This window comes from Mus caroli, chromosome 1 (genome assembly GCF_900094665.2).
Source record: "Mus caroli chromosome 1, CAROLI_EIJ_v1.1, whole genome shotgun sequence".
Lineage (NCBI taxonomy): Eukaryota > Metazoa > Chordata > Mammalia > Rodentia > Muridae > Mus > Mus caroli.
Window position 1 is genome coordinate 168,055,715 of NC_034570.1, and position 12,216 is coordinate 168,067,930.

General features: G+C 44.8%; 1 protein-coding gene across 3 annotated transcripts in view; it reads left to right on the forward strand.

Annotated features, from left to right (window-relative positions):
- The first annotated feature begins 10,673 nt into the window (after nucleotides 1–10,673).
- The window catches only part of Desi2 (desumoylating isopeptidase 2), a 50,209-nt gene continuing 48,666 nt past the window's right edge, over nucleotides 10,674–12,216 (forward strand). For 2 of the 3 annotated variants that reach the window (XM_029476481.1, XM_029476484.1), the window contains exon 1: nucleotides 10,756–11,214. In XM_029476481.1, coding sequence (XP_029332341.1) covers nucleotides 11,173–11,214 — 42 coding nt within the window. In that variant the 5' untranslated portion in view covers nucleotides 10,756–11,172. Of the gene's footprint in view, nucleotides 11,215–12,216 lie in introns of all 3 variants that reach the window. The other variant, XM_021167083.2, reaches the window with a different exon arrangement.

Sequence of the window (12,216 nt, forward strand, 5' to 3'; positions counted from 1 at the left end):
GTGGTTTTAGAGAATCACCTGGTGAGCAAACAGACGTTTAGGTGGTCGTTAAAAACGTGGCTACAAATTTATTATACAATATGCCTTTATAAAAATATTAAATGGGAGATGTTGGGAGCTATTAAGACAACACTATTATCCTGATCTCTGAATTGGGCCTCTCCCTCCCCACCCCGAGAAGAAAAGGGGGTCAAAAGCGGGCCACCGACACACCGCTCCAAGAACAACCACAGATTGTTCCAGCCCTAAGTCAGCGCCTGGATGTCCTGACCTCAAGATGTACCCTGATACCACCAAGTTCCTGCTTCCCCCATGTAGTCACCAAAAGAAAAACTTCCGCTGCCCCATCCCTCCTGCTGAGAAGTACTTCCCCTTTTGCTTGTGCATTTAAACCTTGGGCCTGGCTAATACTGTGGGACCTTGATGCTACTCAGACTGCTTCCATGTGTGTCGTTCATTGCACAAGGTTCTCATCTCTCTCTACCCCCCATTTGGTTATTAGGAGAAGGTCCCCTGGAGACCCTCAAATAACTGGACCTGCTGGATGGGTCAATCAGTGAGTGCATATCATGTGAGTTCTTTTGTGATTGGGTTACCTCACTCAGGATGATAACCTCCAGATACATCCATTTGCCTAAGAATTTCATAAATTTATTGTTAATAGCTGAGTAGTAATCCATTGTGTAAATGTACCACATTTTCTGTATCCATTCTTCTGTGGAGGGACATCTGGGTTCTTTCCAGCTTCTGGCTATTATAAGTAAGGCTGCTATGAACATAGTGGAGCATGTGTCCTTATTACAAGTTGGAACATCTTCTGGGTAGGAGGAGAGGTATTGCAGGATATTCCAGTAGTGCTATGTCAAATCTTCTGAGGATCCACCAAACTGATTTCCAGAGTGGTTGTACCAGCTTGCAATCCCACCAGCAATGGAGGAGTGTTCCTCTTTCTCCACATCCTCGCCAGCATCTGTTGTCACCTAAATTTTTGATCTTAGCCATTCTGACTGGTGTGAGGTGTAATCTCAGAGTTGTTTTGATTTTCATTTCCCTGATGATTAAAGATGGTGAACAGTTTTTCAAGTGCTTCTCAGCCATTTTGTATTCCTCAGTTGAGAATTCTTTGTTTAGCTCTGTACCCCATTTTTTAATGGGGTTATTTGATTTTCTGGAGTCCAACATCTTGAGTTTTTATATATATTGGATATTAGTCCCCTATCAGATTTAGGATTGGTAAAGATCCTTGCCCAATCTGTTGGTGGCCTTTTTGTCTTATTGACAGTGTCTGTGATGGTTTGTATATCCTTGGACCAAGGAGTGGCACCATCTGAAGGTGTAGCCTTGTTGGAATAGGTGTGACCTGGTTAGAATGGGTGTGTCACTGTGGGTGTGGGTATAAGATTCTCACCTTAGTGGCCTGGAAATCAGTCTTCCACTAGCAGCCTTTGGATTAAGACATAGAACTCTCAGCTCCTCCAGTGTCATGCCTGCCTGGATACTGCCATGCTCGAACCTTGATAATAATGGACTGAACCTCTAAACCTGTAAGCTAGCCCCAATTAAATGTTGTTTTTTTATAAGACTTGCCTTGGTCATGGTGTCTGTTCACAGCAGTAAAACCCTAACTAAAACAGTGTCTTTTGCTTTACAGGAGTTTTGCAATTTTATGAGGTCCCATTTGTGGATTCTTGATCTTACAGCACAAGCCATGAACATCAATATGAACTAACCAATACCCTCAGAGCTCCTTGGAACTATACAACCAATCAAAGAAAACACATGGTGGAACTTGTAGCTCTAGCTATATATGTAGCAAAGGATGGCCTGGTCAGTCATCAATGGGAGGGGAGGCCTTTGGTCCTGTGAAGGCTCTATGCCCCAGTATAGTGGAATGCCAGGACCAGGAATGGGACTGGGTATGTTGGGAAGCGGAGGAGTGTGGGGGAAATGTTGGGGACTTTCAGAGACGAAACTAGGAAAGGGAAAAACATTTGAAATGTAAATAAAGAAAATATCTAAAAAAAAATTTTTAATGTAAAATAATTGTGTGTGTGTGTGTGTGTGTGTGTGTAGAGAGAGAGAGAGAGAGAGAGAGAGAAGATTATACTGTCTAGACATCAGTGCTGTTGTGGTCCCTGTGTCTTACTGTACCAATTAAGAATGAAGAAGAAGCTACCAGTTGTTGGCACACACCTTTAATCACGGCACTTTGGAGGCAGAGGCCAAGGCAGGCAGATTTCTGCGTTCGAGGCCAGCTTGATCTACAAATCAAGTTCTAGGACAGCCAGGGCCACACACTAAAACTCTGTCTTGAAAAATCAAAACGAGGAAAAAAAAAAAAAAAAGAATGATTTGATTTCCATCGCTCACATGACAACTCATGGTAACTCCAGTTTTGGGGGATCCATCGCCCTCTTCTGGCCTCTAACAGTACTGCATGAAAGTGATAACATGTACATACAGGTAACACTCCCATACACAGAAAATTAAAAATAAAGGAAAATAAAGGACTTATTTTTATTTTTATTTTTTTTAATTTATTATTAGTTTTTCAAGACAGGGTTTCTCTGTGTAGCCTTGCTGTCCTTGAACTCACTCTGTAGACCAAGCTGGCTACAAACTCAGGAATCTGCCTGCCTTGACCTCTGCCTCCCAAGTGCTGGGATTAAAGGCTTGAACCACCACTGCCCTGTAGGACTTTTTTTAAAAAAGGTTTAATCCCTTTTCTCAGGAGCAGGGCAGAGAGAGCGGATGGGGAATTGAAACAAAGGCTAGACTACAAAGAGAAACCCAGCTTCTAAAAACAACAACACAACAACAACAAAAACTCCACTAGCCTAGGGGAGTTGATTATAGCCATCACTGCCATCAGATACAGACAGTAGTGGTAACATGAGCAGCTATTTTCAGTGACTCTCCTTTCCATCTGGGAAGATACAAGCTGGTGGTCACCACTGACAAAAGTCACTCCACAACTAAAAACATGCAGACTTAAAGGGGATCCCTTGACATTCTGAGCTGTGCTATCTCTTTGGGTGGCTGGCACTTTTGAAATTGAAAATGGACAGTCTCAAGATCTACTAGTGAAACTGGGTGTTATTCTTCAATACTGGCTTCAAATTCAACTGAGTTAGTCAGTGAATTCAGCCAGTAGTGATGGATCTAAGCAGAGCATGAACCATAGGGAGCCAAGAGGAGCACAGGTGACCTCCCAAATAGTCCCCAGGACTGGTCAGAAAGGAGTCCAGTAACCTGGAAGGCCTTAGTCTGCATTTCAGTCACTCCCTCGGTAGGGGTGTGGCAAACTTTCTATAAGCGTAAACAAACATCTGTCAACAGGTATCTGAGAAAGGAAACATTCATTTTTCACTCAGAGTTTGAGAGGTGCTGTCCACATGACAGGCGGGTATGGTGCTGTTCCCAGCAGTGGAAGTATGTGGGTGTCACCGCTCCCATCACAGTAGGTCAGGAAACAGAAAGTGAGATGGAAGTAGAGCCAGGTTATAGTCCTTAAGACCTGATCTCCAGAAGTCCACTTGCTCCAGCAAGACCCAGCCTCATAAGGGCTCCACAGAACTCTACCACAGTGCCTCCAGCTGGGGACCAAATATTCGGGATCATGAATGCGTGGGTGGCCATTTCCCACACAAACCATCACACTCTTTGAGGTAGTCTAGGGGACCTGCCTTGTGGTACCCATGCACTTTGGTAGTCTCTCCCTTCACCTTGCTCACACTTAGCATAACCACTAGAATAAAGCAGAAGGGATTCCAGGCCACTTCCGATATGGGGCTTCCTACTTGGTTGTTCACCTACTGTCTTTTGCAACAGTTGTTCTGGGATAAGCAGCTACTATTTCAGGAGCAGCCTTACAAAGAGGCTAGGAGGCATCAAATTCAAACCTCCCACTTACCGAGCAACATGGTGAGCATGAAAGCCTGTCTCTACTCCTCAGCCAATCCATAGGTATTGGACTCTGCTGGTGCAGAAGGCAGTAATTCAATAGACTTGGGTAGGAAGCATTCACTTAAACTGCCCTAGTTACTCCCTGACTCTGGAAACAGAAATAATGTTCATTCTAAGCTGCTGTTCATGCGGGCTGATTTGCTTTCCAGGAAAGCATAGCAGGCAATAGACTTAAATTCTACCAGCTTTTGAAACCGTCATGGCTTTGGGGTTGACCTATTGAGGCAACAGCAGATACAAATACAGAAGAACCAGTATCAGATGGGCCATGTGCTCAGGGGGAGACATAGCAGCAGTGGCTTAGAGACACAGCACACTGATTACGTACCACACAAACAAGGAGGCGGCAAGTTAGCTAATCGCTGTAGAGGTCTTTGTAGGGGACAGTGTCAGCCTCCATTCACCTGGAAGAGAAAACTGTAGTCTGTATTTTCTGTCAACATGCACACACCAGGGGAAGCCATTCCATTCCCATGGCACTGGCATGCTTAACATGCTCAAATACATATTCACTCAGGACTTGACACACTCCCCACAGTTTGGACTGTTTCCTCCTGGACATAAGGAATTGGTTCTTCCAGGATATAAGAAATAGTTTAGTCAAAACTACTACTGTTTCTGTTTGAACTATCTTTCTATGATTTGCTCTTTGTTGCAGGTGGCCAGTGCTGGGCAAACTTCATTTCTGCCACACTGAGGCTCTCTGGATGCTTCCTCCAGGACTAGGTTCTAGGAAGAGACTAGGAGACAAGAGAAAGGAGTTCCTGTTTCCTACCTGTGTTAGTTACTTTTCTGTTGCTGCGATAAAACAGCATGATCAAGGCAACTTACAGAAGCAGGCATGGTGCTGGGGCAGTAGAGGAAAGCTTTACATCCTGATCTACAGGCAGCAGGGAGAGACACACACTGGGCCTAGCATTGTCTTTGGAAACCTCAAAGCCCAACCCAGTGACACACCTCTTTCAACAAGGCCACACCAACTCCATTAAGGCCACAGCTTAATCATCCACAACTGGAGACTAAGCATTCAAATGTATAAGCCTATGGAAGCCATTTTCCTTCAAACCACCACATTCCACTCCCTTGCCTCCCCCACCCCAATAGCCTTATAGGAACTATCATAATGCAAAATGCATTTAGCACAACTTCAAAAGTCCTCAGAATCTACAACAGTCTCAACACATTAAAAATCCAAAGTCCAAAGTTTTCTGAGACTGAAGGAAATCTCTTAACTGTAAACACCTGTAAAACTAAAAAGTTACATACTTCCAAAATCTAATGGCACTGAATATATACATATATATATTCACATATAATATATATTTGTATATAATATATATTTACATATAACATATTTATATATATATAATATATATAGTTTTGTTTTATTTTACTTATTCAAGACAGGGCTGACCTTAACCTCAAAGATTTGATTGTCTCTGCCTCCCAAGTGCTGGGATTGAAGGCATACCTTGTCCCACCAACTGCCTGGCTACCTTACCATTCTAAAAGGAAGGAAAGGAAGCATAGGAAAGACTGAACTACAGCCAGAGCCACTGATACCCAGCAGGGCAAACTCCAAATTCTGCATCTCTGTGCCTGATGTCAAAGCGCTCTTCAGACGTCCAACTCCTTCCAGTGTTGTTGACAGAAACACATTTCTGTTTCTCAGACTGGTTTGATTAGTTGGACTACAGACTGTAAATTATTACAATCTACACACTCAGTGAACCTAGAGACCGGTGACTAATATGCATCCTCTCTACTGTGATGCCCCCCAAAACTTTAGAGAGGATGATACAAATGTCTTACTTAAGGTTCAGCACTCCACTGTCCCACTGATAATGCACTAACCCTCTGACACTGGGGCATTTTGACCAATTAAGAGTCTAGTGCAGGCCAGGCAGTGGTGGCGCATGCCTTTAATCCCAGCACCTGGGAGGCAGAGACAGGCAGATTTCTGAGTTCAAGGCCAGCCTGGTCTACAGAGTGAGTTCCAGGACAGCCAGGGCTACAGAAACCCACACAGAAACCCTGTCTCGAAAAACAAACAAACAAACAAAAAGTCTGCTGCAATAAAGAGACTATTTGTCCAAGACTGAGAGCAGCACTGATCTATGCATGTGAACATGAGTAGTCGGTGTTGAATTCCATCTTCAGAAACTTTAAATTCAAGCCAGGCCTGATGGCTCATGCCTTTAATACCAGCACAGCAGTAGATATAGGCAGATCTGGTCTACAAAGCAAGTTCTAGGGTAGTCATGGTTGTTATACAGACAAATCCTGTCTTTTTTTTTTTAAGATTTTATTCATTTTATGTAGATGAGTACACTGTAGCTGTCTTCAGACACACCAGAAGAGGGCATCAGATCCCATTACAGATGGTTGTGAACTACCATGTGGTTTCTGGGAGTTGAAGTCGGGACCTCAGGAAGAAGAGTCAGTGCTCTTAACCGCTGAGCCATTTCTCCAGCACCTGACAAATCCTGTTTTAAAACCTAAAAGAGAAGAGAGGAGAATAGAGGGAAGATGGAGAATAGGGGGAAGAAGAGGAGGATGAGGAAGAGTTTAAATTCCAGACTCTCTTCATTGATCACCAAGCCTTGGTGTTCAGTTATTTCTGGATCTCCCACACCTTAGTTCTCGTTCTCTCTCTCTCTCTCTCTCTCTCTCTCTCTCTCTCTCTCTCTCTCCCTCCCACTCTCCCTCCCTTTTTAGAGAAGGTCACACAGAGACCTCAGCAGGCTTCAGACTTACCAGATAGCTGAAAATGACCCTGAACTTCTGGATACTCTTGCCTTTACTTCCTCCCCACACCGAGTGCTAGGCAGGGAGCTACCATACCCAGCTTTACACAATGCTGTGGATCAAACACACTTGCTTTATGTACATTAGACAAGCACTCTATCAACTGAACCACATTCTCAGATTCCTTTTTAGATTTGTATTACTCTACTCAATTTATTTTGAGACAGTATCTCACACTGTATTCCAGACTGGCCTAGAAGTCACTACATAGCCCACGCAGGCCTTGAACTCCGTGGTAATTCCCCTGTCTCAGGCTCCCAACTGGTAGGATTACAGGTCTAAGCCACAACATTCAGAAATTGATCTGTCTCTTGATAACTATGTCAAATATTCTTTCATCCTATGTTCTACTATTGCTAGTCCATGTCAATTTGTGCATTGCTCATTTATGGGTATCAATTACCATCTACTGCAGGAAGAAACTTCTGAGATTGGGGTGAGTAAAGCACTGATCTATAGACATAACAGTTTATCCTCAGGGCTCATTTTATTACTATGTTCCTTTGCAAAGTGATAGTAGTAGGGTTTTCCCCTGGGTCTATGATCTATTGAGTTGCAGCTTCTTAGCCACTTTAACAGTTTGAGGTTTGAGTTCCAGTTCACAGAGCAATCCATAAGCCCAGATTANCCACTTTAAGAGTTTGAGGTTTGAGTTCCAGTTCACAGAGCAATCCATAAGCCCAGATTAAATAGATAGATCGATAGATAAATAAATAAATAAATAAATAAATAAATAAATAAATAAGAAAACTGTGGTTGGTTACCCCTGTAACTTTGTGCCACTGCTGCCTCATTACATCATGTGTCTTGTAGCCAAGCTGCTACTGTGGCAACCAGGATTGTACCTAGGTCAGACTGATGGTTACTTTTCTCCTCTGGTATCATGACCAATACACCTCAGTACCATGAACACTAGTCAGTAGGGAGGAAGCTTCTAGTTGGCCAACAGATCCATTTTTCGACGTTTGATGACATAAGTGGTGCTTTTGGCAATAAGGCCTTTCTGTAAGGCTATGGCAAGTAGGGCTGGTGGGATGGCTCAGCAGATAAGAGCACTGACCAAAGGTCCTGAGTTCAAATCCCAGCAACCAATGGCAACCACAAGGTGGCTCATAAATACCTGTAATGAGATCGGATGCTCTCTTCTGGTGCATCTGAAGGCAGCTGCAGTGTACTTATGTATAGTAATAAATAAATCTTTGGGTAGGAGTGAACAAGGCCTGAGCTAGCAGGGCTGACATGAGTGAGCAGAGGTCCTAAAACTCAATTCCCAACAACCACATGAAAGCTCACAACCATCTGTACAGCTACAGTGTACTCACATACATAAAAAAATAAATCTTTGGGGGATGGTGAGATGGCTCAGTGGGTAAGAGCACCCAACTCCTCTTCCAAAGGTCCGGAGTTCAAATCCCAGCAACCACATGGTGGCTCACAACCATCCGTAACAAGATCTGACTCCCTTTTCTGGTATCTGAAGGCAGCTACAGTGTACTTACATATAATCAATAAATAAATCTTTAAAAAAAACTAACCAAGCCAGGTGTGGTGGCATACACCTTTAATCCCAGCACTTGGGAGGCAGAGGCAGGCAGATTTCTGAGTTTGAGGCCAGCCTGGTCTACAAAGTGAGTTCCAGGACAGGCAGGGCTATACAGAGAAACCCTGTCTCAAAAACAAAACAAAACAAAACAAAACGAAAATAATAACCAATAGTCTTGGCAATAGTGTAATGTTAATGTTAAATAATGTTATGATGCTTTTACAATAGTACATTTCCATATGGTTTTTCCAAAGGCTATTCATGTTAGTTGTCCTCCCCATATTGCCTTCTTTAGCCTGACCATCCACCTTCTCCCCCTTTTAATATTTCTTTCCAGCTGCATTTTTTCAATATTTCCTAGTGCTTCAACCCTTAATTTCACATAGCCTATAGTCATCTGCAAAAGAAGTCCCAATTAATGGATTACCTTTATCAAATTAGTCTGTGGGTATTGTCTTAATTAATTGATATAAGAGGGCCCAGTCTACCCTGGGTGTCACATCCCCTGGACAGGTTGTCTTGAATTTCATTTAAAAAGCTAGCCAACCATAAGCCAGTGATTGAGCCAGCAGGCACTGCTCCTCCAAGGTGCTTGCTTTAAGTTTGTGCCCTGTCCTGACTTCTTCCTTCAGTGATAGACTGTGACCCCTAAACCTGTTCTGCCCTAAGCTGCTTTCTGTCAGAACATGTGTTATCACAGCAACAGAAAGACTGCCCAACAAGTCTCTAGGCTTTAAGTTCTACTGAAATGATTATTTTAGTCAGATTAATGGTTGTGACTCCATTTCATTTATGCAAATGCCTACTCAACATCTCATGAGCCTCTAAAAGACACTGAAAGTATAACATGACCTAACAGTAATTTCATTTCCCTTTCTAACCTACTTCTCCCTCAAATATTTGATGTATTATGAATAGCATACTATCTACCCAAATGTGTCAACCATCAGGGACCTATTTTTGAGACTACCCCTAACTCCCCCAACAAATATAATGTCCACACTTTTTAATATAAGTCTGGTCACTAGACTCCCAAGATGAGGGAGAAACCAAGCCACAAATCCAAAGTGCTTTTTAAATCTCTTGCATTATATCTGTTAATATCCCACTGACCAAATCAAGTCAAGGCTTGCTAAAGACAGTAGAGAGAGGCATCAAAGGTCATATATAATTTGAGAAGCCACTTTTATAATTTACCACATTAATCGTCATGTTTCTATTTCCCGTGCCTCATTAAAATTTCACACAGAAACTCAAGTAATGTTTAAGTTTTTAAAGTTATTTACTTTATTTATCTGAGTACATCGTATCTGTCTTCAGACATTCCAGAAGAGGGCATCTGATCCCAAATATAGATGGTTGTAGGCCACCATGTGGTTGCTGGGAATGAAACTCAGGACCTCTGGAAGAGCAGCCAGTGCTCTTAATCACTGAGCCTTCTCTCTAGCTCTCAAGAAATCTTTTGAGACTTATGTACATATTCATGTCGTTTCTTGGCTCAAACCCTACCAACTCTTCATTTAAAATCCAACCTCAGAGTTTGGAGAGGAGGCTTGCCCACTAAAAGCACTTGTTGCTCTGCAGAGGATCTCAGTTTGGTTCCCAGCACGTAGGTCAAGCAACTTACAGCAGCCTATAACTTCAGTTGCAGAGCATCCCTGCCCTCTGTCCTCTTTGGTCACCTGCACCCCTCTCTGTATCTGCCTCTCTGTCTTTCCCTCTCTGTCTCACTCTTTCACACTCAGAGACACACAAACACACACACAATTGATAAATCTAAAATGTAAAATAGATATTCAATCTCAGTTAACTGAAAACTCAGGATGTCTTCTGACCATTTAACTGCCTGTCCACGGATGACCTCTTTGCTCATTATATTCTATTCTAGCCACAGAGAACTTTTATTTTGTTCCTTAAATACAGAAAACATGTCTTATGTCTATGTACTTTTGTCTCCTCTAATTGGAATTCTTGGCTCTCTTATATTTGACTAGCTTTCTGTCATTCACGAAATGTGAATTCCGTTTTGAGGGTTAACTGAGACTTTCTTACATCCTACTTTTACAAGGGTAACCTTCCTCCCTTTATTGCCTCACTTCTATAGTTTCAAAAATAAAAAAAAAGCAGAAGGGCTTTGGAAAACTTAGTCATCACTTCTTCACATTGCGTTGGATTCACATCTCACGCTACAAACACCAGAAACAGCACTGAAAACTAAAAGGCAAATGGAGTCTCTGCTCGCCAAGGACGAACAGCAAAGGTTCCCTGAACAAACTCTTCGCATGACATCCTGGGAACTGTAGTCTCCCAGGGAGACGTGAGGGCCTACAATATCCTGGTGCATGCTGGGATATGTAGTCAGACTGCTTACACGCCCAATAGGAATCGCGGGTTCTCGCTCTACTTTCTGGGAACGGTAGTCTTTCTGCGACCTCGAGCCACCAGGGTGAAGAGGCATCCAGCCTGTCGCCATTTTAGGTCTCCAGCTGCAGAGCCTGAGAGCCTCAACGCGCAGGCGGGCTCATCCCTGGATCCAGCCGGGCCCCGCCTCCAGGGTGCCTAAAGCCCGCCCCTTGCCCAGGCTCCGCCTTCCCCCACGTGTCTGCGGCTGAGGGGAGGCGCCTGAGCTGGAGCTGCCTCTCCACCTGTCTGGCCCGGTCCTCGTACAGGTTTCTGGCTGCGTCTCCCGGGAGCGGTCCCGGCTGCCGGATGCTTCCGCCCCGGCTGCGGTGGGCCGGGCTGGACGCTTAGTGCCCGGCTCGAGCCCTGCCTGAGGCGCCCGCGGGGGTGGCAGCGGCCTCCGCCCCGCGGAGACCGAGCGGCTGGAGGACGAGGCGGCGGCCGTGGGGAGAAGGATGGGGGCTAACCAGTTAGTGGTGCTCAACGTCTACGACATGGTGAGTACGTCCCCTGGCGGCCCGCGCCGGCCGGCCCTGTCAGGGGTCGGGACCCCGGCCCGGAGCTTCCTGCCTCGCGCCTCCGCCTCCAGCTTAGTTCTCAGGGGTGGGGGGAGGGGACAGTCGCGCTGTCTTCTAATCCCGAGACTGGCCGGCGCGCCTCCTGGAGGTGTCCCAGTCAGTCCGAAGGAGGGCTTGGGCTGGAGCCTCGTCCCAGCCCTCAGCTCCCCTGGCTGTGGGCCCGACCCCTGGGCGGATGAGCCGTGTCCTATCCGCGAAGCTTCGGTCGCTGGGCGACCTCCCAACTGCCACCTGGCCTCTAAGCTGCTCAGCTCCCCTCTGCCCTGCTCCTGCTGGCCCTTGTCTGTCTCCAAATGCTCGAGGCTTCCGACAACTCTCAAGCCCTTCAAGTCTAGAAAGTCACAGCTCCGATGAGGATGCTAGCGGCTCCCCAAAGGTGAACCGGAGCCAATACACCCTCACCTCCAAGGCATCCTCATAAAAATGAATGAAGCGAAAATTTATGTAGAAAATAGCGCCGTTGAATTATTTAGCGATCACAGGGGTGATCCTAGAATCCGAAGACCACTTTCCAGGTGATGCAACAGGTGGATGACGTGACCGCTAGAGAGGGAAGGACAACCTTGTTTATTATCTCATCTAACTTTGAAGAACTGCAAACACACAGGCTAGGGTTCAAAGGCTGGGTCCCCTCGGGTTGCGAGTGCAATAATACCCCTAGAAGAAGCACCTGGTAGAGAATGATCGCTGCAGGGAAGGCACGTTTGGGTGTGTACCCGCTCCTTTGGTTACTTAATGTTTGTTTTGTAAAGGATAGCCTTCCCCTGAAAAGCCTGAAATTTCTTGGCTACGCATTGACACATGAAATTTCTCCAGCATTATTTCTGTTGGCTTAAAAGTACTTAGAATAAATTCAACAGTAAGAAGTCTTTGCTCTTATTTACAGCTCTAAGCTCTTCTTTGTATTGTTTATAAGTTTTT